Source organism: Papio anubis, chromosome 1, assembly GCF_008728515.1.
Source record: "Papio anubis isolate 15944 chromosome 1, Panubis1.0, whole genome shotgun sequence".
Taxonomy (NCBI): Eukaryota; Metazoa; Chordata; class Mammalia; order Primates; family Cercopithecidae; genus Papio; species Papio anubis.
The window spans coordinates 26161688-26189520 of NC_044976.1; the positions used below are offsets into that span (position 1 = coordinate 26161688).

The following is a 27833-nucleotide window of genomic DNA, read 5'->3' on the forward strand; positions in this document are numbered from 1 at the left end:
GTTGTTGTAATGGTGATCATGGAGAGCAAATATGAACTTGGCCTAGATTTTAAATGCCCTAGAATTTGTGGTAGTTGTCAAAGACGTTCTCCTAGGTGGTCTTAATAAACCTATTCACAGAATTCTCCTTATCTGTGCCTTGATTATCATTGGGAGCATCATGATCTAGGACAGCAGTTCTTAACATGGCTTCACATTAGAAACTAAACAATATATAGTGCCCACTTTGGCAGCACATATATAAACTGGGAACAATACAGAGAAGATTAGTATGGCCCCTGCACCAGGATGACATGCAAATTCTCTCTCTCTCTCTCTCTGTGTGTATATATATATATACCTTTTTTTTTTCTTTTTTTTTTTTTGAGACAAGGTCTCACTCTGTCGCCCAGGCTGGAGTGCAGTGGCACAATCTCAGCTCACTGCAACCTCCACCTCCTGGGTTTAAGCAATTCTCATGCCTCAGCCTCCCGAGTATCTGGGATTACAGGTGCTCACCACGATGCCCGACTCATTTTATTTATTTATATATATACACATGTGTGTATATATATATATATATATATATATTTTTTTTTTTTAGTAGAGATGGGGTTTCCCCATGTTGGCCAGGCTGGTCTGGAACTCCTGACCTCAAATGATCCGCCAACCTCGGCCTCCCAAAGTGCTGCAGTTACAGGTGTGAGCCACTGGCGCCTGGCCAAAGTGCTCTATATTTAAAAAAAAAAGATTCACAGCCAGGTGCAGTGGCTCACGCCTGTAATCCCAGCACCTTGGGAGGCCGAGGCAGGTGGATCACAAGGTCAGGAGATCAACACCATCTCTGGCTACCATGGTGAAACCCCATCTCTACTAAAAATATTTAAAAATTAGCTGGGCGTGGTGGCGGGCACCTGTAGTCCCAGCTACTCGGGAGGCTGAGGCAGGAGAATGGCGTGAACCCAGGAGGCAGAGCTTGCAGTGAGCCAAGATCGTGCCATTGAACTCCAGCTCTGGCCAACAAAGCAAGACTCCATCTCAGGGGGGAAAAAAAGAAAGAAAAAAGAAAAAGTAACTTAACCTTTAGGCCCCAAGTTTTCTCGGTAGCTCTTTTCCAGCTACAAAAGTATCTGATTATAAGGACCCTGGCAGTTTAGTGTGAACATACAAATTGTATTTTTGTCTCTGTCTTCCTTTCATTTTCTCACCCCTTTTCTACTTCTTTTATGGAATATCCCAGGAGTACTGAGTAGATCTAGCATTCTCTCTTCCAATGAATTATTAATAAAACTATGGGCTGGGCGCAGTGGCTCACGGCTGTAATCCCAGCACTTTGGGAGGTTCGGTGGATGGATCACTTGAGGCCAGGAGTTCAAGACCAGCCTGGACAACATGGTGAAACTCTGCCTCTACTAAAATTACAAAAATTAGCCAGGCATGGTGGCGCACGCCTGTAATCTCAGCTACTTGGGAGGCTGAGGCATGAGCTTTGCTTGAACCTGGGAGGTGGAGGTTGCATTGAGCCACGATCGCACCACTGCACTCCAGCCTGGGCAACAGCAAGACTCTGTCTCAAACAAAAAAAAGAAAAAAAAACTATGGTACTGTATAAGGTATAAGGTAAAGTAGAAATGTGACTGTGGCTACTTAATCTGGGAATGTTCCAGAATAACAGCTTGCTAAATGCTAGATAGATACTCCCAGGGGAGCGTGTGTGTGCGCGTGCACGCTCGTGTGTGTGTGTGTGCGCGTGCGTGCGTGTGTTCGTTTTGCTAAGGGATAAGGATGGGAGTGTTCACCCACTGCAGTGCAAAATATCAAAATGAAATTACCGTTCAGTCTATGCAAAGTAAAACATTCTGAGCCACCTCTATTCAATATTTTTTTTCTATTCAGTAACTGTCCTCAGTCATGGGAATGCAGCTTTTGCTTTTGGTCACTAATTGCAGACCAGAGCCCAACTCAGATCTCAGTCCATCCTGTTCCCTAAGGCTGGGAATCACCTGCTGCTTCCCTACTTTTCAAAGCATAGTTAGGGCCGGGCACAGTGACTCATGCCTGTAATCCCAGCACTTGGGGAGACTGAGGCGGGTGGATCACCTGAGGTCAGGAGTTCGAGACCAGCCTGGCCAATGTGGTGAAACCCTGTCTCTACTAACAATACAAAAACTAGGCCGGGTTTGGTGGTTCGTGCCTATAATCCCAGCATAATCCCAGCACTTTGGGAGGCCGAGGTGGATGGATCACCTGAGGTCAGGAGTTCGAGACCAACCTGGCCAACATGGTGAAACCCCGTCTCTACTAAAAATACAAAAATTAGCTGGGCATGGTAGCAGGCACCTGTAATCCCAGCTTCTCGGGAGGCTGAGGCAGGAGAATCACTTAAACCCGAGAGGTGGAGGTTGCAGTGAGCCAAGTTTGTGCCATTGCACTCCAGCCTGGGCAACAAGAGCGAAACTCCATCTCAAAAAGAAAAAAATAATAAAATAATAAATAAGAATACAAAAATTAGGTGTGGTGGTGTGTCCCTGTAATCCCAGCTACTCAGGAGGCTGAGGCAGGAGAATCGCCTGAACCTGGGAGGCGGAGGTTGCATTGAGCTGAGATCACACCATCGCACTCCAGCCTGGGAGATGAAAGCAAGACTCCATCTCAAAAAAAAAAAAAGTTTTTAAAAAGTTTTCTGGGCTGGGCGCGGTGGCTCAAGCCTGTAATCCCAGCACTTTGGGAGGCCGAGACGGGCGGATCATGAGGTCAGGAGATCGAGACCATCCTGGCTAACACGGTGAAACCCCGTCTCTACCAAAAAATACAAAAAACTAGCCGGGCGAGGTGGCGGGCACCTGTAGTCCCAGCTACTCGGGAGGCCGAGGCAGGAGAATGGGCTAAACCCGGGAGGCGGAGCTTGCAGTGAGCTGAGATCCGGCCACTGCACTCCAGCCTGGGAGACAGAGCAAGACTCCGTCTCAAAAAAAAAAAAAAGTTTTCTGGCAGGGCATGGTACCTCACACCTGTAATCCCAGCACTTTGGGAAGCTGAGGCAGGTGGATCACCTGAAGTTGGGAGTTTGAGACCAGCCTCATCAACATGGTGCAACCCCAGGTGTGTGGTGGCACATGCCTATAATCCCAGCTACTTGGGAAGGTGAGACAGGAGAATTACTTAGACCTGGGAGGTGGAGGTTGCAGTGAGCTGAAATCCTGCCACTGCACTCCAGCCTAGGTGACAGAGTAAGATTCCATCTCAAAACATAATAATAAAAAAATTTTAAAAAGTTTTCTGACCTCAATATGCTCCTAATGTCTTTAGATCTTATTCTAAGGAAATCTATCAAAGGCCAAGATACTAATCTCTTTATTGAGATACCAAAATCCAAAGGCAGCTAGTGTGTCAGTCTATTTTAAAAGGTTAAGGACCTAGATTGCTGTCCTCTAGTTTGCTGGTCTATACTGACATCATTGGTGCCCAAACAAAGAGCATTTTGCTTTATGAGGGCCTAGGTAAGCATAAGGTGCCATGTGTGAATATCTACTGTGCTAGAAACAGAACATGGCCAAGGAGTAAAGAATTAGAAGGGTAAGATGTAGCTTTTAGGTTTCCTGGGTCTATAGTCAGCAATAGAAGGATCACACAAGCTGAGAAGTTGAAAGACAAAGTTGCCATAAGATGCTATCAGGTCACTGCTAACTAGGAATGGCTTCAATACCATGTTATGCCTAAAAGGAGCATAGAACCTCAAAAGGCTCACACGATTTCTGTAAATGAAAGTATCTTGTTCTTTTCTGTTAGACTCAAAAGCTTTTGGGACTAATTCCTTCTCAAAAATCATGCCCTGTATTCAAAAGAGGGGGACATAGGATTGTTTCTGTTTTCTTGAAACCAAGTTTAGAATTTGAATTTTTCCAGTCAGCCTAGTCTTACTTTGGAATCACAAGGCTGAAAAGGAGGATATTAACAGGCCATTTGATAAGTGATCTGATTAGTCACCATCCTTGCTGGATAAGTTTATCGTGCTTTAAAGGCCAGAGGAAAAGGGGTTTCTCCAATCTACCTAAGAGTTGATCATCTTCAAATCCAAGTTAATGTTATATTGCTGTTACTTTTTGGATCATCTTGCTCCTTCTAAGTTATATTGCAGTTACATTTTGAGGGCTGGAGACTTCATCAAGGGCAAAAAATCTTTTGAATAGGCTGATTTTCTACAGAACCAGTGGCATGGAAGCAAGAAAAGAACTACTTTCATCATAGATTCCTTAACTTGCTGAGCAGTGCCTCTTTCTGGATGACAGGAACTTAGCAATTGATTTATTTAAAAAAGGAAAAACCAGTCAGATAATCCTCCCAAGGCGTCTACAGAAGTGAAGAAGAGGGGCATCAGTTGCATGCTAATAATAAACATAATTATACCAACATCAAAGTGTGAGAGAGAATAGTGATTCATGAGCATGGCCTTTGGCATCATACAGGTTTAGGTTTTTTTATCCCACTCACCACTTGTTCTAGGGTGAGGCTGGGCAACTCAATCTCTCTGAGCCTCTCCTCTGGAATTATAATAGTACCTAACTCAAGAGCCTTGTCAGGATTAAATGAGATGATCCATATAAAATACATACTTGCCAAGGTAAGTGCTCAACAGACAATGCCATTACAACCAGAGGCCCTGCTAATGGTCTCTTTCAGTCATCTGGTGATCTAGGGCAAGCCAGCAATCCTAATGCTTCCTTGCACTATAACCAAAAGCAAAAAATCCTTTTTTAAAAAATTAACCATTTGAGCCAAGCACAGTGATGATTTGGACCCCTGCTTTCTTTTTTTTTTTTTTTTTTTGAGACGGAGTGTCGCTGTGTCTCCCAGGCTGGAGTGCAGTGGCGTGATCTCGGCTCACTGCAAGCTCCGCCTCCCGGGTTCACGCCATTCTCCCGCCTCAGCCTCCCAAGTAGCTGAGACTACCGGCGCCCGCCACCACGCCCGGCTAGTTTTTTGTATTTTTAGTAGAGACGGGGTTTCACCATGTTAGCCAGGATAGTCTCGATCTCCTGACCTCGTGATCCACCCGCCTCGGCCTCCCAAAGTGCTGGGATTACAGGCTTGAGCCACCGCGCCCGGCAAGGACCCCTGCTTTCTGACTGGACCTGCTCCTGGCTCCAGCTTGTCCAGAGTTTTCATAAACAGACCAGGTGACCCCTAATGCAGATTCCCTGATAATCTACAGGCCTAGACGTGGATTAGGAAAAAAGTGAGTAAAGTGCCACTTTTTGGAGAAGGGCTGGATAAGTAGAAACAATAATCACTCCAGTCTCCAAGTTTTGCCCTTTAGCTTCTCTGCTTTGAGGGCAAAAGGCTGACGGTCTTAACCTAAACGTTGGAGGAGGATGCAGTCCCCAGATTTTTTCCTTCTCTTTCTTTTTTTTTTTTTGAGACGGAGTCTCGCTCTGTTGCCCTGGCTGGAGTACAATGGCGCGATCTCGGCTCACTGCAACCTCCGCCTCCCGGGTGCAAGCGATTCTCCTGCCTCAGTCTCCCAAGTAGCTGGGATTACAGGCATGTGCCACTACCCCCGACTAATTTTTGTATTTTTAGTAGAGACGGGGGTTTCACCATGTTGGCAAGGCTGGTCTCGAACCCCTGACCTCAAGTGATCCGCCCGCCTCAGCCTCCGAAAGTGCTGGGATTACAGGCGTGAGCCATCGCGCCCGGCTTAGTCCCAAGATTTTAGAGCCCAGAAGCGTTTGCAGGAGGACGCAGGGAGAGACTGACTCCCCTCCCTACAAAGTCGCTTTTCCTTTGATACCTCCTGGCCAAGGAAAACCATACACTGGAGAGTTCCAGAGACAGCCAACTCGCACAAACGGTGGAAAAAAAAAAATCCCAAAACCTACACTGTCCCCACTAGAAGCACCGCCCCCCGTACGCGCGTGCGTGCGTGAGCGTGCGTACGCACAGGCTGCTGGGATGCCGCTTTTCCCTTTTCGGTCTTCCACTTTCCCGGCGTGCTTCGGGCCCGCCAAATGGGAGGGGGAGACGCAAGATGGCGGCAGCCGCGAACTCCGGCTCCAGCCTCCCGCTGTTCGACTGCCCAACCTGGTGAGTGGCGGGGCGGCCAGGGCTAGAGTGGCCTGGCCGGAGCTAGCCTGGGCTGGAAGGGCGGCTCTTTTTTTAACTTTTCTACTGCGAGCCGAACGGCTCAGAAACCCTGGAATGGTTGAGGAAAAACTGTTCGCTGCACCGGGCCGGGCGACGTGTTGAAGAACCGAGAGCCTGGAGCCCAGGCCCAGGAACGGAAGAAACACGGGGTTGGGGGCTCAAAGGCGCTCACTTAGGCAGCCCCTTTGAGCGATTAGCCAGTCGCTGGAGCGCTTTGAGGCCTTTGCCCGAACTTACGCCCAACTCCTGACTGAGTGCCTGGTGCTCTCATGGAGCATCGTACCTGGCCCCTTCCTGTACGTCCCGAGCGCTCTCGAGCCAGCCCCTGCCCCAACCCTACGTCTGAGCCCCGCATCCCTCTTTGGTTGCTGCATCCCTCGTGCGGCACTTTTCTGTCTGCCACAGAGAACACGAGGGTAGGTTAGCGCCCTCCCTGCCCTCAGGGAGCTCCCAGTCTGTGGCACGAGTAGGCATTAGTAATGGCTGGCATGAACCCTTTTTATCCCTTCGAAAGTTCTTGGGAATAATGAAATAATTTGGCCTTTGAGTAGGGTACAAGTTGAATAAATATGGATTACCTTAAAAGGAAACGCTTCTGAAATTAAGAGTTTTTTTCTGCTGTAGCTCATCGCAGTGTATTGTTTGTTACTTGTCTCTGTCTCCCGTTGTATTGCCATCCTCAAGGGCAAAGACTGCATCTTTGTATTCCCAGCTCCAAGGCCTGAGTCAGGCACATACAGAAAGTATATTTTGGATGTAACATTCCTCCTTTTTCGTGGACAAAATGGCCTTTTGTCCGGTGCACTGTCCTTTCCATAGAGGAGGGGTTGGGGCAGGATTGTTTGAGATGACTGTGTTGCATCTTCAGTTAGCTAGACAAGGATACGTTTTTTTCGTGTGCAAATCTAGAGGTTCTAGTGAGGTGGTTCTTTTTTCTAACTTCAAATTAGCAAACCCAAAAAGCAAGCAAATGTGTGGCTATTTTCTGGATCGCTTTGCACTTTTGTAATTGTTGCTTCAGTCTACAAATTCTATATCCGTTTTGATCCCTCGCTGTATTGATTTCAAACTTGGACCAATACAGCAAACGTAGTTAGAAAGCACTGCTTTGAGATCACCTACCCTTTCCTTAGGGTCTGGTAGGTACCAGGCACTGTTAGGTGCTTTGACATATGTGAGTCTCCCTTGAATGATATGGCTGTAGGAGTATAGAGGAAACTTCCCTTAATCATGCTGTTGTAGAAAGACCTGTTCAAGGGTAACATATTCATTTGGTACCTGGTTTCATGGGGCATGATTTTGAATTGCCCTAGTTCCCTAATTATGCACCTCTGATTTGGTCTCAGAGCTCAGGACAGTACTCTGCTTACTCTGTAATGAGACTAATCTTGATCAGCCCCAAACAGCAACTAATTTATTCGATCTTTATATGATATTGGAGTAGGGGTAAATTTCAGATTCAAACTCCAGGTGACCAGACCACTCCAGCTATCGTACTTACACTCTCTATGCAGCTCTTTCTCTGAGGTGAAGATCCAGTGTTAAAATATAGGTTTCTTGGTGCTGCTCTAAATACAGATCCACTAAAATCTGTTTCAGAGCAGTTGAATCACTAGGGAAGTAAGTGTCAAACGTAGAATGGAGCTGTAATAACAGTGAAGTGGATGACATTTCTGCTTGAACATGAACTAATTATAGGCTGGCTGGTAGGAGAGCTGCAATGTTGAATGGGACAATGATTGTAAATTGCATTTATAAACTCATCCTGAAAATGCTTTTTTCTATTTTTATTTTTCAGGGCAGGTAAGCCCCCTCCGGGTTTACATCTGGATGTAGTCAAAGGAGACAAACTAATTGAGGTATGGAAATACATGTCTTCCTTTTTTGCCCACCACACTAAAGATTTTTGCCAGTGACTCACTTTTCCACCCCCTCTCCTGTGCTTTGTTTTCCAGCAATGCTACTTTCTTTCATCCTGATTTTTTTTTCTGTTAAAAGCACATGGTGACATCACACACTTAAAGCTTGTATCTACCACAGACACTCACTTTTTTGTGACTTCTCTCAAATGAATGGTTTTAATAGGTCATGGGTCCTGTGGGCCCCAGTCAAACTGGAAGCCCTGTTAGCTTGGTTAATTCCCTCTTCCTGAGTACATGGAGTTGTGTAAACCGTGCAAGGTATGCAGTAACTGAAGAAAGTGAATGATATATATTGAGTTTAACTTTTAAGTTAATTTTAAGAGATTCAGGCCCAACTCCTTATAAGAAATATGGTAAACTAAGAATCTGACACTTACTCAAAAAGATAATGGAATTGTGGTGAAATTCATTAATTGATTCTTTGAAAACATGTATTGAGTGTTTACTATGTGCCAGTTACAGTGCTTGGCTTACAGATTGCAGCAGTAAGCGAAACCAACATGATTTCTCTCCTCAAGTCGTCCAGTGGAAGAGACAGAATCACACCAAAAAATTACATAGTTATATTTGAATTAAGTACTATAAAAGTTTAGCAGAATTCCAGCTTTTATACAAGCCTCTAGAGAGAACACCACATAGGAGTTCAAGAGAACATGAGTTTTTATTAGCTATTAGTTTGCGTAAATTTTTTATAATCCTTATGGTATTATTTATTTACCAAGAGATGGATATTAAGCCCACCATGACCATGTAGCTGTGAGTCTCCCTGTATTATATTTGCTTGCTCAGCTAGAATTTAGGTTCAAGGCCCCATTATTGAATGCAGTTTTTTCCTTGTGGTTTTTTGGTATTTAATAAAAATGTTGCAGTTCCATGGTTGCTAGATTGAAAAGCTATCTGAGATCTTTTGAAGGTTACTCTGTAAATATATTGTTGTCACTTTTGGGATTTTGTAGAGATGACCAGGTATTTTGCAAAGTATTAAGGCATGCATGAGTTTTAATGATTTCTCCTGTTATGAATACATCATGGACTTAGCCAGTCACAGAGAGCCGCTTTGTCATGGGTTCTTCAATCTTAAAGATTTAAAACTTCAAGATTATTCAAAGAAATAATTTAGCTAAAATATCTGTAAAACTTTTTTTTACTACGGATTGTTCCACAGTTAAAAAATATTTGTTGCTAAATAGCACAAAGCTTGAAGACATATAGAGATTTGTTTTATTACTAGAATTTAGCAAATCTTTAGTTTGCAACAGGAAGAAACAGACAGGGTTGCCTAGTCTTAATGATAACATCACATTCCTTTGTGGAATAATTGGTATTATATTTTCAAAACACTCTAACTTGCTAGACACTCCCCTGATCATTGGTTTCTATTAGCTGATAACGTTCTCTTTCGGTGTTGTTAAGTGTGCTGAGTTGCCACAAACTTGTCAAGTTACAATCCTCAGACATCACTGTATTCTTGAGAGGTGTAGACCTGAGATGTGCTTATTTTTAGATTTAAGCTTAATCAGCACTTGATACTAACCTAGCTATCTATATCCTAGCTTTGTATCAAAGGCTTGTGATGTGTTGTGATAGCTGGGTTTAAGAAGTGCAACATTAAAACAAAAGCCATGAGTCTTTTAAGCCCAGTGTGTAAAGATACACTCTGAGTTATAACTCAGAGGCACAACTGAATAGCGGTACTGGCCATAGCTAGTCAAGAAGCTATGGCTTTAGTGACTGTTGAAAGCCAGTGCATTATTTCACTCACTTGGACAGAAGCAGCACATTGTTCAACATCTGACACATTTCCTTGGTTCTGAGACATACTGTTTTCTGTTAAAATTCCGTTCATTTTGGCCAGGCTCAGTGGCGGCTCACGCCTGGCCTCCCAGCACTTTGGGAGGCCGAGGCGGGCAGATCACCTGAGGTCAGGAGTTCAAGACCAGCCTGGCCAGCATGGCAAAACCCCGTCTCTACTAAAAATTTAAAAATTAGCCAGATGCAGTGGCACGCACCTATAATACCAGCTACTTGGGAGGCTGAGGCAGGAGAATCACTTGAACCCAGGAGGCAGAGGTTGCAGTGAATGGAGATTGCACCACTGCCTTGAGCCTGGGCGACAAAGCAAGACTCCATCTCAGGAAAAAAAAAAATTCATTTTAACATTTCTGTAATTGGGATGCCGGCCGGGCGTGGTGGCTCAAGCCTGTAATCCCAGCACTTTGGGAGGCCGAGACGGGCGCATCATGAGGTCAGGAGATCGAGACCATCCTGGCTAACAAGGTGAAACCCCATCTCTACTAAAAATACAAAAAATTAGCCGGGCGTGATGGCAGGTGCCTGTAGTCCCAGCTACTCAGGAGGCTGAGGCAGGAGAATGGCGTGAACCCGGGAGGCGGAGCTTGCAGTGAGCTGAGATCGCGCCACTGCACTCCAGCCTGGGCCACAGAGCCAGACTCGGTCTCAAAAAAAAAAAAAAAAAAAAAAAAATTGGGATGCCTTTAATACTGAATGTGTACATTTAATTTGGAGGCCCTCTCTTTTTTCCTCTCAAATCCCTAAATCTCTAGTATGTCTATTGGCACCCTAGATTCATAGAAATTTAGTCATTGTTATTTTAGAGCCCAAGAGCTGGTGGTCTTTCATGTTCCTTCAGCCCAATCTGTGAGCACTGTGGTTAGCAAATTTAAGTTTGTGACAGCATAATCCATGTGCATATAAATATGAATGAGAAGTGCAATGAGATTCAGCTCGAATAGCTATTAGAACAAGTTGTTGAAATTTCTGGGCTCTCTCTTAATCCTGAAATAATGTCTTATTTTTAACTCAAGTCTTAAAAACCTTGGGTCAAAGCAGAGATGAAGGGGACTGACTGATCTCCTGTCAGGCTGTTGTTAAATCTTGGTTCCCCATAGTAGTATGGGCCCAGAACAAGCTCTTCCAGCAGCAGATGGGCACTGTTAGATAGGGTTTCCCAGAGGTGACCCACATATCCAAGCTAGCCTGAATTAATTGAACCTTAAGGCTGAACTTGAAAGAAACTGGCTAAGTGATTGTTTAAGGAAAGAGTGTGACCCACAGTACTTATTCTCTTCTTAAAATATTCCTTGCCATATGGTGCATTTTTTGATGTAAGCAGAATGAAGAAAATATATAATGTAGTGGTTAAAACAGCTTAGACTCTGAAGCCAGACAAATCTGAATTTCTAACCCAGCCCACAAGTATCTAACTGTGTGAACTTGAGTATGTTAATTTCTTTATGCTTCAATTTTGTCATTTATAAAAATAGGAAGAGAATAGTGTTACCCACCTCATAGGGTGGTTGTGAGGATGAAATGATATAACGTCAAACTCATAGCGTAGTGTGTGGCATAGAAGCGCCTAGCAGTTGTTACTATAATCAGTGTTGAAAGTGTGCTTGCATGAGGTGTATCTTTTGGTTTTATAAGGGGAGAATAGTAGCCCATTGTGAGTTAAAGGACTTAGCCAGGAATGAAATACAAGCTTCTTGATTCCCAGCCTGGTACTAACTTGACTATACTCTACTTAGCTTTGTGCCATATTTTCTCAGGAATTTTAGGAGTATAGTGTGAAATGTGAACTAGAGTTTAATGAGACCTCATATTTAAAGGAAAAACACAGCATACTCAAATGACAGTTATTCCTCAAGTGCTCACACTGGATTACTAGACCACTAGCAGTGGAAGAAGCGTTAGCAATAATTCATCTAGAGTCCTTCATCTATAACAGTCCAGTTTATAAACCGATCTGTGGCAAAGGCTTTACAGATCCAGGATTAAAAGAAATATAAGGACAGGTATAGCAAGTTTTTTATTTTTGAGACGGAGTCTTGCTCTGTGCCCCAGGCTGGAGTGCAGTGGCGCGATCTCGGCTCCCTGCAAGCTCCGCCTCCCGGGTTCACGCCATTCTCCTGCCTCAGCCTCCCGAGTAGCTGGGACTACAGGCGCCCGCCACCTCGCCCGGCTAATTTTCTTGTATTTTTAGTAGAGACGGGGTTTCACCGTGTTAGCCAGGATGGTCTCGATCTCCTGACCTCATGATCCGCCCGTCTCGGCCTCCCAAAGTGCTGGGATTACAGGCTTGAGCCACCGCGCCCGGCCTAGCAAGTTTTTTATTTTTATTTTATTGTTTGCTTGTTTTTGCTTGTGAGACAGGGTCTCGCTCTGTCGCCCAGGCTGGAGTGCAGATCTTGACTCTCTGCAAGCTCCGCCTCCCGGGCTCATGCCATTCTCCTGCCTCAGCCTCCCGAGTAGCTGGGACTACAGGCACCTGCCACCACGCCTAATTTTTTTGTGTGTGTGTTTTTTTTGTATTTTTAGTAGAGACGGGGTTTCACCATGTTGGCCAGGATGGTTTTGATCTCCTGACCTCGTGATCCGCCCGCCTCAGCCTCCCAAAGTGCTGGGATTGCAGACGTGAGCCACTGCGCCTGGCCAGCAAGTTTTTTATAAAGCTAAATTCAGCTCAGGTGTAGCACAGTGGCTAACACCTGTAATCCCAGCACTTTGGGAGGTTGAGGCTGTCAGTTCACCTGAGGTCAGGAGTTCGAGACCAGCCTGGTTTCACATGGTGAAACCCCATCTCTACTAAAAATGCAAAAATTAGTCGGGTGTGGTGGTGGGCGCCATTAATCTCAGCTACTCAGGAGGCTGAGGTAGGAGAAACGCTTGAACCTGGGAGGTGGAGGCTGCAGTGAGCTGAGATTGCACCAGTGCACTCCAGCTTGGATGACAGAATAAGACTGTCTCAAAAACAAACAAAAATACTTTGGGGCTATAGCAGCATGATTAGAATAGAAATAGGTGTTTACGCTTCATTCCTTTCCCAAATACACATTTGAATATTTTCTGAGAAGCAATCTTATTACATTTTTTTCGGTTTCACTAGGCTAAAAGCAATCTTGTTCCTTTATAGACATGCATTGTGCTTCTTGTTTCCTAATTGATCTAAAATTAAGATCCAACAGAACCTTTTTTCAGAAGCCAGCCACTCTTAATTCAATTGTCGATCTCAGGCCAGGCACAATTCAATTGTTGATCTCAGGCCGGGCGCGGTGGCTCACCCCTGTAATCCCAGCACTTTGGGAGGCTGAGGCGGGCGGATCATGAGGTCAGGAGATCAGTACCATTCTGGCTAACACAATGAAACCCTGTCTTTACTAAAAATACAAAAAATTAGCTAGGCGTGGTGGTACGTGCCTGTAGTCCCAGCTACTCGGGAGGCAGGAGAATTGCCTAAACCTGGGAGGCAGAGGTTGCAGTGAGCCAAGGTCACGCCATTGCACTCCAGACTGGGCGACAGAGCGAGATTTTGTCTCAAAAAAAAATAAAGTTGGCCGACCACGGTGGCTTACACCTGTAATCCCAGCACTTTAGGAGGCTGAGGTGGGCAGATCACGAGGTCAGGAGTTCAAGACCAACCTGGCCAGTATGATGAAACCCCGTCTCTACTAAAAATACAAAAATTAGGCTGGGCTCAGTGGCTCACGCCTGTAATCCCAGCCCTTTGGGAGGCCGAGATGGGCAGATCATAAGGTCAGGAGTTCGAGACCAGCCTGGCCAACATGGTAAAACCCACATCTCTACTAAAAATACAAAAAATTAGCCGAGCATGGTGTCATGCACCTGTAATCCCAGCTGCTTGGGAGGCTGAGGCAGGAGAATTGCTTGAACCCAGAAGGTGGAGGTTGCAGTGAGCCGAGATTACACCATTGTACTCCAGCCTGGGTGACAGGGTGGGACTCTGTCTCAAAAAAAAAAAAAAAAAAAAAAATTAGCTGAACTTGGTGGTGCACGCCTGTAGTCCCAGCTACTTGGGAGGCTAAGGCAGGAGAATTGTTTGAACCCAGGAAGCAGAGGTTGCAGCGAGCCGAGATCGTGCGACTGCACTCCAGCCTGGGCAACAGAGCGAGACTCCATCTCAGAAACAAAAAAGAGAAAGAGAAGTTATTTTCATACCAACACTAGACAATTAAACACTATATTGAGGAGATGAATTACCATCCATTACCATCCATTCTCCAAAAAAATGTTATTTTAGTAAATTATTCTGAGTGCTTTATGTTGAAGAATAACGGGAGATATTTTTTTCTCCTTGGAATGATTTTCCTTTTTTTGATACAAGGAGATGGAGTTATTACTCAAATCAATCTAATGGAAAGGAATTTTATCAAGATTCTCTATTTGATTGGAAGAGTTTTTGGTAAATGCTGTTGAAACAAGATTTAAGTAATATTTAATTTAATATTTATTTAGAAACTGATTATTGATGAGAAGAAGTATTACTTATTTGGGAGAAACCCTGATTTGTGTGACTTTACCATTGACCACCAGTCTTGCTCTCGGGTCCATGCTGCACTTGTCTACCACAAGCATCTGAAGAGAGTTTTCCTGATAGATCTCAACAGTAGTAAGTAACTCCCTCCCAATTCACATGTTATCTTTGGGCAATATGAAAATGCTCTTTGGGTTCTTTAGTTTGGAAATTATGTTTTATGGAAAAAGTTAATATTTGGTTTTTAAATCCACCCTTCTCTATTTCTGTGATTTTTCTGTTTTCCTGAGATAATTGATAACTGACTGTGGAGAGGAGAGGGGTTTGGGGAGCTGTCCTGGGGGCATCAATAAGCAAATATGAGCTGGGTGTGGGGGCGCACACCTGTAGCTACTCAGGAAGCTGAGGCGGGAGGATCACTAGAGCCCAGGAGTTCAAGACTGCAGTGAGCTGTGATCACACCACTGCACTCCAGTCCGGGTGACAGAACAAGACCCCATCTCTCAAAAACAAAGAAACAGGCCAGGCGCGGTGGCTCACGCCTGTAATCCTAGCACTTTGGGAGGCTGAGGTGGGCGGATCACGAGGTCAGGAGATCGAAACCATCCTGGCTAACACGGTGAAACCCCGTCTCTACTAAAAATACAAAAAAATTAGCTGGGCTTGGTGGCGGGTGCCTGTAGTCCCAGCTGCTCGGGAGGCTGAGTCAGGAGAATGGTGTGAACCCGGGAGGCAGAGCTTGCAGTGAGCCGAGATCGCGCCACTGCACTCCAGCCTGGGTGACAGAGCAAGACTCTCTCAAAAAACAAACAAACAAACAAAAAAGAGCTGGGTGCAGTGGCTCACTCCTATAAATAATCCCAGCACTTTGGGAGGCCAAGGTGGGCGGATCACCTAAGGCCAGGAGTTTGAGACCAGCCTGGCCAATATGGTGAAACCTTGCCTCTACCAAAAATACAAAAATTAGCTGGGGGTGGCGGCGGGTGCCTGTAATTCCAGCTTCTCAGGAGGCTGAGGCAGGAGAATCGCTTGAACCCAAGGGGTGAAGGTTTCAATGAGCCGAGATCGCACCACTGCACTCTGGCCTCGGCAACACAGCAAGATTCTGTCTCAAAAAAAAAAAAAAAGAAAAGGAAAAAGGCACCCAGGCACTATCGACCATGCATGTTCAAGTGTTTATAGAACCATAATAAATTGTGATTCCGTTTAAGCAGAAGCTATGATTAGCTCCATTAATGTAATAGAGCAGCAATATAGGGCATTTTAAGAATGCTTATCTTGAGGAAAATTTCATTATTCTGGTTCTTTATTCCGTCTCTGTTTTGTTTTGACTATGAATAATACCAGTTTTAATTCCATAAGCAAGGCCAGGCATGGTGACTTACACCTGTAATCCCAGCACTTTGGGAGGCTGATGTCAGTGAATCTCTCAAGCCCAGGAGTTCAAGACCAGCATGAGCAATGTAACGAGACCCCCGTCTCTACAAAAAATACAAAAAATTAGCCCTGTATTGTGGAGTGCGCTTATGGTCCCAGCTGCTTGGGAGGCTTAAGTGGGAGGATTGTTTGAGCTCAGGAGGTGGAGGTTGCAGTGAGCCATTGTAGCACGACTGTACTCCAGTCTGGGTGACGGAGTAAGCCCTGCCTCAAAAAATAAAAATAATCCATAAGTATTAATTAATTGGAGTATCCATAAGCATACACCAATTAATAAGAGTTTAAACTTCGCGTAGATAATCCACAGAAATGCAATTGAGCTTTAACTGCATGGGGCCCTGAAATTTGTTCATTTTGCCCATGTGTGAATACAGTGTAAAATGTAAAGGGTCCTGCTTCCTGGGAATATCATGTTGGATTCCACCACTCTCCTACTACCACACACAAACATACACTCGCACATCACCCTCATCTGCTTGTGTAACGGTCTTGGAGAGCTTTGTCTCGCAAATACTTATCTTTTCTCTCCCATTTTATAACATGCAGAATGCCAACAGGGGAAAATATTCAGAATCTATAGTAGGATTTTGGCTTGCTTTGGCATTGATATTGCACCTGTTTCAGCCAAGCTCTTTCTTGTCCTGGGGAAAACCTAAGCATAACTGCCACCAGGCCAGCAGTTTCTCTATTCCTTTGACTTGGGGCTGGAGAGGGAAAACTACAGTGAAGCCCAGCTCCTGCTTTGGGAGGCATGGCTTCTGCTGGGTTGGAGCCATTCTTGTTTGACCTAGAATGGAGCCAAGCCTGTGTGGCAGCAGAGAACGGGCAGTGGTATTTGTTATTTGGGGGAACAACAGGTCTGAGGATATAAGAAACCCACTGAGGAGATTCAAGGCTCAGTGAAGGAGTTTCCTTCTCACTGTAACACATGATGGATGTGGTGGACCCGGTGCCATTTTCGTTTTTTAAAAAGCTGGAGTTTTCTGACCACGATCCTGACTATGGCATTTTTAAAATAAATTAAAAACAGACAAAAAGGCAAAACTGATGTGCTGGGGGGAAGCTGACCTCATAAGAGAGTTGGCGATCATACTCTCCCTTCTAAAACTCGGGTTGTTTTTGTTTTCCCCCTTACGTTTCTGATTTGGTTGTTCCCAGCACACGGCACTTTCTTGGGTCACATTCGGTTGGAACCTCACAAGCCTCAGCAAATTCCCATCGATTCCACGGTCTCATTTGGCGCATCCACAAGGGCATACACTCTGCGCGAGAAGCCTCAGACATTGCCATCGGCTGTGAAAGGAGATGAGAAGATGGGTGGAGAGGATGATGAACTCAAGGGCTTACTGGGGCTTCCAGAGGAGGAAACTGAGCTTGATGTAATTCCCTGTTTATGTCATTGTTTTGTCTTTGGGGACCCTGGTTTTTGGAGTATATAGCTGTTCTATGTAGCTGGAAATGCCATTGACTTAGCAGCAGGGGTTCTCTTGAGTCCAGTAATGGGCCTTTGGCAATCTGATGTGGCCAGGTGTGACACCTCTCAGAGAGCCACATTGTATGGATTTGGTTGTGTATCACCAGGCCTAACAAGGAGGCTGGGTCACAGCCACTAGACCTCTTGAGCTGTTTTGTGCACTTTCACTGGCTGTTACAAGCTAAGACTAGAAGCTACATTTCTCTGTCCCTTGACTGCTTAGAGCTAATGCTGACAAATATTGTTAGTGGCTACTAACAATATTTCAAGTATTATATAGTCACATAAGGCTAGTGGCTGCCGTGTTGCGTAGTGTAAAGAGAGAATGTTTTCATCCTCACCAAAAGTTCTGTCAGACAGCACTGGCTTGGAGAGACTGACACTTTCATTCATTTATATAGCTTTTTTTGGTGCTATCTGAACAGCTCAGGAATCTTCTGAATAGAACCAGACTGCTTTTGTTCTTATGGGCCTCGCTGTCCTGAGGGCCATGAATTTTATAAGATTTAATTTTAAGGTGGTGGAAGTTTTCCTTTTTTGAGGCTGACCCCAGTAGTTTGGTGTGGCTATAGTCCTTTACATGTCTGTCACTGCACTGGTGTGATTGGTCTGTTCAGATAGACCAAATGCAATCATGTCCTTAACCACCGACCCGCATTTACTATTCCTGTACACCAAGGCAGTTTCCTAGCTCTTAGGAAGAAAAGCACAATAGAAATTCTACAATTTAGGCTGGGCACAGTGGCTCACGCCTATAATCCCAGCACTTTGGGAGGCTGAGGTGGGCGGATCACCTGAGGTCAGGAGTTCGAGACCAGCCTGAGTGACATGGAGAAACCCTGTCTCCACTAAAAATACAAAAAAGTAACTGGGTGTGGTGGCGCATGCCTGTAATCCCAGCTACTCGGGAGGCTGAGGAGGAGAATCGCTTGAACCCAGGAGGTGGAGGTTGTGGTGAGCCAAGATTGTGCCATTGCATTCCAGCCTGGGCAACAAGAGTGATACTCCATCTCCAAAAAAAAAAAAAAAGAAATTGTACAATTAAGAAGTCGTTTTGTTTTGAAGAAGTGGCTTCATAGCCAGGGACCTTGCTGGCAGTCACTGTTGCCCATTTCCCCTTGTGGCTGCCTCTATCCAGGCTGCTGCTGTGCTTCCATGGCTTTTAGTTCAGTATGTTAGGTACTCCCTGGATCTTCATTCTTAAGACATTTAGAATATCTCAAACTGGTGGTTTGTACCAGAAAGGAATAATTTCAGTGGATTGGGAAGAGGCAAGCACCAGAGCTAAGGTCAAGTTAATTATTGAGATAGTTATTTATAGAACTGGGACCAGACACAGGATGGGGAATGACAAAATATTAACGCCAAAAATTAAGTGCACTAGCAGTGTCCTTAATTTTAAAGGAGAAAGCTACTAGAAAAGAAACAGCCAATTGTCCTTTTTCATCTCAATTTTGTTACTTAAAAACAATTCTTGGCGTTCCTCCCAGCCACATTTCCTTTTAATTCTCAGCTGCTTGTGGGCATGAAGACATGATAGCCTTTCTTCAACAACAGCAACAAAACACAATTCAAGGGTATTTGCACAGATGGCCTGTTCTCAGCTCAAGGCCCTTTACCTTCTTTTGAATATCACTGCCCAACTAGTCAATGAGGATGTCCCACATTCTTTCTAATGAGACTTGAGACTTGTTAGTATTAGTAGTCTCAGGACAGTATAATCTTCTCTAAATGCAGAAGAGTCTCAACTCCCTTTGGAGGTCAAGATTAGCCCCTCACGTCTTCCTGAGCTTTATTTAGTATGATTTTCTCCATCAGATTCCCTTTGTACTGACTGCTGTCTTTCCTGTATGAACCCTGGCTTAGAACCTGACAGAGTTCAACACTGCCCACAACAAGCGGATTTCTACCCTTACCATTGAGGAGGGAAATCTGGACATTCAAAGACCAAAGAGGAAGAGGAAGAACTCACGGGTGACATTCAGTGAGGATGATGAGATCATCAATCCAGGTGAGGTATCTTCCTAGTTTATTCTGATGAAAAAGCTGTGGTTGGCCCGGGCGCAGTAGCTCATGCCTGTAATCCCAGCACTTTGGGATGCCGAGGAGGGTGGATCACTTAAGGCCAGGAGTTCAAGACTAGCCTGGACAACAAGGTGAAACCCCATCTCTACTTAAAAAAATACAAAAATTAGCTGGGCTTGGTGGTGCTCGCCTGTAGTCCCAGCTACTTGGGAGGTTAAGGCAAGAGAATTGCTTGAACCCAGGAGGCAGAAGCTGCAGTGAGCTGGGATTGCACCATTGCACTCCAGCCTAGGTGACAAAAAGAAAAAGAAAAAGCTGTGGTTGGTCAGGCGTAGTGGTTCATGCCTATAATCCCAGCACTTTGGGAGGCTGAAGTTGGTGAATTGCTTGAGGCCAGGATTTCGAGACCAGGGTGGCCAACGTGGCAGAACCCTGTCTCTACAAAAATACAAAAATCAGCCAGGCATGATGGCACATACCTGTAGTCTAAGCTACTCGGGAAGCTGAGGTGGGAAAATCGCTTGAACCTGGGAGGCAGAGCTTGCAATGAGCCAAGATCGTGCCACTGCACTCCCACCTGGGTGACAGAGTGAGGCTGTCTCCAAAAAAGAGTTTCCAGGGTTGGACCTAGAAATGTATGTGTTTTTTAGTTTTTCTTTGGTGTGTGTGTAAGAGACAAGATCTCATTTTGTCGCCCAGGCTAGAGTGCAGTGGCACAGTCATGGCTCACTACAGCCTTGACCACCCAGGCACAGGTGATCCTCCCACCTCAACCTCCTGAGTATCTGGGACAACAGGTGCATACCACCACGCTCAGCTAATTGTGATATGTTTTGTAGAAATGGGGTTTCATCATGTTGCCCTGGCTGGTCTTGAACTCCTGAGCTTAAGTGATCCTCCTGCTTCAGTCTCCCAAAGTACTGGGATTATAGGCATGAGCCCCCGTGCCTGGTTGAAATTTTTATTTTTTATTTTTTATTTTTATGTATTTATTTTTCGAGACGGAGTCTCATTCTGTCACCTAGGCTGGAGTGCAGTGGCGCAACCTCGGCTCACTGCAACCTCCGCCTCCTGGGTTCAAGCGATTCTTCTGCCTCAGCCTCCCAAGTAGCTGGGATTATAGGCGCCTGCCACCACGCCTGGCTAATTTTTTTGTATTTTTAGTAGAGACAGGGTTTCACCATGTTGGCCAGGCTGGTTTTGAACTCCTGACCTCAAGTGATCTGCCCTCGACCTCCCAAAGTGCTAGGATTACAGGCGTGAGCCACCATGCCCAGCCCAAAATTTATACTTTTTAATGAGCTCCTGTTTGTACAACAGCCAGCAATTTGGGAACCACTGGACTAGACAAATTTCTTAAGTCTCTTTCAGGAGTGAGGATCTGATCTGCTCTGTTTTTCTCATTGAAAATTAGTGCCCTCAAGCTTTCTTAGGGAATTGTGTTCAGTCAATATAGCATAGTGGTTAAGAGCACAGGCTCTGAAACCAGAGGGGCCATGAGAGAAGATTGGGATACCTTTTTAGAGACGTTGTCTCTTTCTTTTTTGAGGCCAGATCTTGCTCCTGTCATGGGCTGGAGTCTTGGTGGAGTGTGATCTCAGCTCACTGCAAGGCGCGGCTCCGCCTCCTGGGATTCATGCCATTCTCCTGCCTCAGCCTCCCAGTAGCTGGGACTACAGGCACCGCCACCGTGCCCAGCTAATTTTTTTCGTATTTTATTTTTATTTTTATTTTTATTTTTTTTATTTTTTTATTTATTTTTTTTTTTTTTTTGCAAGGATGGAGTCTGGCTCTGTCCTTGCCCAGGCTGCAGAGTGCAGTGGTGGATCTCAGCTCCTGCAAGCTTCCATGCCTCGGGTTCGCCATTCTCCTGCCTCAGCCTCCCGGTAGCTGGGACTACAGAGGCGCCACACCTCGCCCGGCTAGTTTTTTTTTTTTGTATTTTTACCCCAGAAGAGGCCCGGGGTTTCACGGTGGTGGCCAGGATGGTCTCGATCTCCTGACCTGTTGATCCCAGCCCGCGTCGGCCTCCCAAAGTGCACTGGAATTGGAAGCTGAGCCCACGCGCCCGGCCAATTTTTGTATTTTTAGTAGAGCCGGGGGTTTCACGTGTGTGTGCTCCAGGATGGTCTTGATCTCCTGACTTTGTGATCCGCCCGCCTCAGCCTCCCGAGTAGCTGGGACTACAGAGCCACGCCACCTGCAGCCGGCTGTTTTGTATTTCTTAATGAGGCGGGGAACTTTTCTACGTGTGTTAGCCGGATACCGATCTCTGACCTGAAGTGATCCAGCCCGTCGGCCTCCCCAGAGATGCTGGGATTACAGGCCCATTCCATTAAATTCTCTTCATGTGGAATCCATTCCAGGTTTCCATCCTTCCATTCCTCCGCTCCATTCTTTTGTCTTCAAGGGATTTCTAAGTCCTTCCTTTCTTTCCTTCCTTCCTTCCTTCCTTCCTTCCTCCCTCCCTTCCTTCCCTTCCTTCCTTCCTCTTTTCCTTTCCTCTTTCTTTCCTTCCTCCTTCCCTTCCCTCCCTCCTTCCCTCCCTCCTCCCTCCTCCTTTCCTCCATTCCTTCCTTCTTCCTTCCATTTCTTCCTTCCTTCCTTCCTTTCTTTTCTTTTTTCTTTCTTTTCTTTCTTTCTTGTTGCTTTTTCTTTCTTTCTTTTCTTTCTTTCTTTCTTTCTTTTACAACACCAGTGGAGTCTGGCTCCTGCGCCCAGGCTGGGTGCAGTGCAAGGCAAATCTGACTCACTGCAAAGGCTGCCTCTGCAGGTTCATGCCAGGTCTCTGCATCGGCTTCCAAGTAGCTGGGACTACAGGTGCCCGCCACCATGCCTGGCTAATTTTTAGTATTTTTTAGTAGAGACAGGGTTTCACCGTGTTAGCCAGGATGGTCTCAATCTCCTGACCTCATGATCCGCCTGCCTCAGCCTCCCAAAGTGCTGGGATTACAGGCGTGAGCCACCGTGCCCGGCTGGGAGTGTTTCTTTCAATAACAAGCAACCTCATAGAAAATAAGGTTACGATACCTATTAGGGAAGCGATTCCTTCTCTATCGCTATATTAAGTTAACTGGGGCTTGGAGTAGTTTTCTCTAGTAGTGGTACATAAGTTGGTGCCTCTGCCTGTTTCCACACATTCACCCTTCAATGAGAAAACTTCACGATCTTTGGCGATCCAGCCTAGTCATCCCCTCTGCTCCAGAAACACTGTTGTGTACTTCTCTTGAAGCACCTTTGTGTGTTGTAGCCTATCTGGCTCTGTAACTGTGAGTTCATCAAAGATGGGACAGCATCTTGCTCTTTATTTCCTGTGTAGACGGGGGTATCAGAGCCTTTAGTGTAAGTCTTGCTTATATGCAGTTCAGGCCATTCAAGTCAAAAGGCCAGGTTCAGTTGGAAGCCCTGGCTTTGAATCCAAAATCTTTTTTTTTTTTTTGCTAATAAGCAGGCATTAGCAAGGCATTTGATATGTAACCTCTTGACATGTCATTGTTTTGTCACTGATACGGAACTGATAATGTCTACTCTTTTTTTCTTTCCCCTCAAAAGAGGGAAGTATAAAGAATGGGAAAGAACTTGGGGGAAGGCAGCACAGCACAGTGGTGTAGATCACAGGCCTGATTCGAAGTACTTGGACTCAAGTCCTGGCTCCTGTCCTCTCCACCAGAGCAACTGGGCCAGTCACTTTACTCCTCCAAGCCTCAGTTTGCTTTCTCGTCTACTGAATGTTGATTGTGGTAGTACCTACGTCACAGGGTCTTTGTGAGGATTTAGCACAATGCCCAGCACCCAGGAAGCACTCTCTGTGTTTTACAATTTTAACATGAGTTGTTGTGATGGTTTGTTTGCGGTGACCCCTGTGCTCTTATTCCTCCCAGTAAAGTACCAACCCGACCCTGCCCTCTTCTCTTTTTGCAGAGGATGTGGATCCCTCAGTTGGTCGATTCAGGAACATGGTGCAAACTGCAGTGGTCCCAGTCAAGGTAGGAAGCACATGAAATGCCATACAGTCTGTGTTTAAAAACCTGCTCTTTAGGCCAGGCGCGTTGGCTCATGCCTGTAATCCGAGCACTTTGGGAGGCCGAGGCGGGCAGATCAAGAAGTCAAGAGATAGAGGCTGGGCACAGTGGCTCACACTTGTAATCCCAGCACTTTGGGAGGCCAAGGCAGGCGGATCACCTGAGGTCAGGAGGTCGAGACCAGCCTGGCCAACATGGTGAAACCCTGTCTCTACTAAAAATACAAAAATTAGCTGGGTGTGGTGGCATGTTCCTGTAGTCTCAGCTACTTGAGAGGTTGAGGCGGGAGAATCGCTGGAACGTGGGAGGCAGAAGTTGCAGTGAACTGAGATCGCGCCACTGCACTCCACTGCACTCCACCCTGGCAACCGAGGGAGACTCTGTCTCAAAAAAAAAAATAACCTGCTCTTCATGTGCTATTGAGTGAGTGCTTAATTTTAAAATACATACCATACTCCTCTCCCATTTCTCATTCTGTGGAAATGAAATCTATGTTTAGGGAATCCTGGAGTACCACAGAAAGGCTGTAGGTAACTAGCCAGCTTGATGTTTCATGTAAATCATGTGCAATGTGAAACTGTAAATTCATTTTCCAGAGGGGTGCAGAGAGAAGCCCACCTTTTTTTGTCCTTTCTCTTTGGCCTCAAAGTAAGCTGTTAGGTAGAGGAGATGCATTATTGCAATACCACACGGTTTGTCATGCCTTTATTTTATGAGTGGCAATGGCACAGATAGGAATGTCAGCCCAGATGTGGATTAAGTTTAAAGATCAAGTATATTGAAGAACCAAGAGGTAGAAGTTACGGAGATCTTCTAAGAGTTACTTCTAAGAAGTTACGGAGATCTTCTAAGATCTACCAAGAGGTAAAAGTTAGATCGTTCAACATGTGGAAGAACTACCAAATAGCAGAACAATCCAAACGGCAACACACTTCCCCTTAGAGTAGTGAGATCCCTGTTAATATTAAGAAGGTGATTAGAAGATGCTGGTTAGAGATGATATAGAAATTGTTTTACTTTTTATAAAAAAAAAAAAAACCTGTAGAATATATTAGACTAAAGAAGATCTGTCAGAGTTCCTGCTCAGACTTTGTTTAATCCCGAAGGCGTATAGGCGTGAGGAGGATGTTTCATGAGCTTTAGTCTAGTGTGGAAAAGTAGAAGATGTTTTTCTGTGGGACTCCATAATGCCCCTTGAGCTCTTTTTGTTGTTGTTTTTATTCCTTTGGAATATTTTCTTGTCATTAAAGTATAAAATCATCAGGTACATAGTTTTATGTCAATTTTATTGCAGTACAATTTACATATAGTAAAGTCTACACATTTAAGTGTATAGTTTTGGCAAATATATGTGTAACCGCCACCATAATTAAGATAGAGATTTTCCTCACTCCAAAAAGTTGCCTCGTGGCCCTTTGCAGCAGTCCACCCCTAGGCCCAGGCAGCCAGTAAATATTTTCTTCACTGTAGATTGGTTTTGCTCTCAGATTAATGTTTAAAAATTGGACACCAGGCCAGGTGCGGTGGCTCATGCCTGTAATCCCAGCACTTTGGGAGGCCGAGGCGGGTGGATCACCTGAGGTAGGGAGTTTGAGACCAGCCTGACCAACATGGAGAAAACCCCGTCTCTACTAAAAATACAAAATTAGCCAGGCATGGTGGCACATGCCTGTAATCCCAGCTACTCCAGAGGCTGAGGCAGGAGAATGGCTTGAACCCGGGAGGCGGAGGTTGCTGTGAGCTGAGATGGCACCATTACACTCCAGCCTGGGCAACAAGAGTGAAACTCTTGTCTCAAAAAAAAAATTGGACATCAAATATGAAGATACCAAATTTTTCCCCCTCAAAAAAAGGAAAAATATCTATTGCCATCTTTTATCGTTTCCATTTCCTAAAAGGGATTTTTTTTAAAAATGTTTTTTATTTTTGAGACAGTCTCACTCTGTCACCCAGGCTGGAGTGCAGTGGCACCATCTCAGCTCACTGCAACCTCTGCCTCAAGTGATTCTCGTCCCTCAGCCTCCCGAGTAGCTGTGATGACAGGAACCTGCCACCACGCCTGGCTAATTTTTGTATTTTTAGTAGAGATGGGGTTTTCCATGTTGGCCAGGCTGGTCTCGAACTCCTGATCTCATGTGTTCCTCCTAAAAGGTCATTTTAATATGAAAATAAGAAAGTGAGCTATGTGACTTCAGGGTAAAGTATAGTCATTAAAATTGATATGTTTTACTTTATGTAAAACTCACAGTACCATCCTTCTTGGCTGATATAGGATGGTGAAAACTTTGTTATGGAGCAGTGTTGGGAACCATCATAGATGACTGGGAAGGTCTCTTCAAACTGTAAGATTTTAACACCATGAAATAGGTTGTCCGTAAAGGAGAACAGGCTAGAAGTTAGGAACCTTTCCCAAAGCCATTTTTCTAAGGCTGGAATAGAAAAAGCTGACCACTCATGGGCCTCACCGCTTGTCTTCTCTCTCCAATCTCTCCCCTCTCCTCATCGTGAACTGTAGAAGAAGCGTGTGGAGGGCCCAGGCTCCCTGGGCCTGGAGGAATCAGGGAGCAGGCGCATGCAGAACTTTGCCTTCAGTGGAGGACTTTACGGGGGCCTGCCCCCCACACACAGTGAAGCAGGCTCCCAGCCGCATGGCATCCACGGGACAGCACTTATCGGTGGTTTGCCCATGCCATACCCAAACCTTGCCCCTGATGTGGACTTGACTCCTGTTGTGCCGTCAGCAGTGAACATGAACCCTGCACCAAACCCTGCAGTCTATAACCCTGAAGCTGTAAATGAACCCAAGAAGAAGAAGTATGCAAAAGAGGCTTGGCCAGGCAAGAAGCCCACACCTTCCTTACTGATTTGATATTTTTGGTCATGGAGAGGGGTGGGATTGGGTGGGAATGGGGTGGAAGGGTGATGGGGAGCTAATGAACTAGGGAGAAAAACTTTCCATGTGTGCGGTATCGTCTTTCAGAATGTCTCCTGGCATCCTAACCATGTAATATGAAAATTGGGGGTGGGGTTGAAATAGCCCATAAAGACCTGTCTTCACAACACTCGCAGTGTAAGAAAGGCTCCTTATATCCTTTTCAGTAGACTGCCCTGGCTCTTTCCTAGGCCTTCCACTACCTCCTTTCTCCCACTTTCCAGGATCATTTTTATGTAAAGTCACATATCCCAGGCCCTCAGGTTGAATCCAGAGCTGTCGAGGTTACAGTAGCATCACCAGCCTTGGGGGTCCAGCAGCCTGATTTATATTCACTACCTTTGCAAGTCCCAGGTAGCAGAAGGGTTGCCATGGGTCTCAAATTGATCAAAAAGAAGACTTAGAAGTCTGCAGTTAAGTTGAGGTTTAAACTAAAAAATGTTTCCTTGGGTCAGTGGTTTTGAGGTCCAATAGTTAGGCTTTTCTCTTTTGTCCTTCCTCTTTTGGAGTGAAAACAGTTCAATTTTCCTTCGTCTGTGACTGGTGCCATAGACACAGGTTTACAGTTTTAACTTACAGTATTGTTTGAACTCTACCTGTTTTTCTTGTCAAACCTGAGCACTCCACTTGCTGAAGTTTCTTATTTAATTCCAGAGTACTGTCCTCTACTCTAAGGCATTACTTTTAAGTGTATTATGAAGGCAATTTTCAAAGGATATAACCGGTTGGGGTAATTCAAAATAAAAAGGAAAAGATTTTTTTGCAAGTAACTGGTGTCTCTAAGAGGAATTTTTAGATGTCAGTTTGGAGGCTCTTTCCCCCCCAATTGAGAGCTCTTGTTATTGAGAGCTCTGAGACTAGACCTGGCTAACAAACATAGGAGACAAAGTTAGGAAACATTGATACAAGCTTTGTACAGAGATTTGTACATTTGTGTAATAGGCCTTTTCATGCTTTATGTGTAGCTTTTTACCTGTAACCTTTATTACATTGTAAATTAAACGTAACTTTTGTCATTTGGGTGCAGTCTGTGAATTTGTCTCTCAGTCACTGATTGCCACTGCTGTCGGGGAATGTTTGCTAAAGGCACGGTCACTGAGCTTGGGAGGCAATGCTCCATCCCCATTTTATTACAAATAAAGATGCCCCTAAATGAGTGTGGAAATTCTAACGAGAGAATCTAGTCCCCAGACTGAAGCATCACAAAGCAGCATCGGTTCGGAAGTGCTTGGTGCCCTTCATCAGGAGACCTCATGACAGGAGACCGGGCTTAGGGCATTTGCATAAGCCCTGTCACTCACCCTGCAGTCAGAGCTCTGTGCATTTGAGCCATAGCTTGGTGACACAGGAGCAAACGGAAGCTAAAGGTAAGTAAGTTTAGGAGGGATTTCAGCAAGAATTTGAATTGAAGGAATATGCCTGCATACAGAATCTGATTTGCAGTAAGTACAGTGTGTGTGTGAGACTTACATGTGGCTTTGGAATGAAGATGCCCACTAGGTTCCAGATCCTTGGGTCAAGTGCAGACTTGTAGCAGGAGCAGCCTTCTGAAGAACAGAAATTCATAACATCAGCTGTGCAAGAGTTGACTTCCCAGAGGGTCTGTAAA

At 45.2% G+C, this 27833-nt stretch overlaps 1 protein-coding gene, 1 non-coding gene and 1 pseudogene across 3 annotated transcripts; all 3 read left to right on the forward strand.

The window, feature by feature from the left end:
- Window positions 1-217: 217 nt before the first annotated feature.
- LOC116272044 lies at window positions 218-318 on the forward strand (annotated as a pseudogene).
- Window positions 319-5913: 5595 nt separating this feature from the next.
- On the forward strand, window positions 5914-27250 carry PPP1R8 (protein phosphatase 1 regulatory subunit 8). Of its 2 annotated transcripts, XM_003891429.2 has the most exons (7): window positions 5914-6063; window positions 7922-7982; window positions 14316-14469; window positions 16930-17150; window positions 19112-19256; window positions 23192-23256; window positions 25808-27250. In XM_003891429.2, exons 1-7 carry the CDS (start codon window positions 6008-6010, stop codon window positions 26159-26161), a joined length of 1056 nt encoding a protein of 351 aa, XP_003891478.1. In that variant the 5' UTR covers window positions 5914-6007; the 3' UTR covers window positions 26162-27250. The 2 variants fall into 2 exon arrangements, with proteins under 2 accessions (XP_003891478.1, XP_009201260.1); XM_009202996.2 differs by lacking the exon at window positions 16930-17150 and having other exon boundaries at window positions 5991-6063.
- LOC116272359 lies at window positions 9563-9728 on the forward strand. Its single transcript, XR_004181069.1, has one exon.
- Window positions 27251-27833: the final 583 nt, after the last annotated feature.

Bases quoted from the DNA above. Each gene is read 5' to 3' on its own strand.
- PPP1R8 (XM_003891429.2), top strand. From the start codon at position 6,008: ATGGCGGCAGCCGCGAACTCCGGCTCCAGCCTCCCGCTGTTCGACTGC. The intron at 7,983-14,315 runs GTATGGAAATAC...ATATTTATTTAG, and splicing joins AAGGAGACAAACTAATTGAG to AAACTGATTATTGATGAGAA. The intron at 23,257-25,807 runs GTAGGAAGCACA...CGTGAACTGTAG, and splicing joins CTGCAGTGGTCCCAGTCAAG to AAGAAGCGTGTGGAGGGCCC.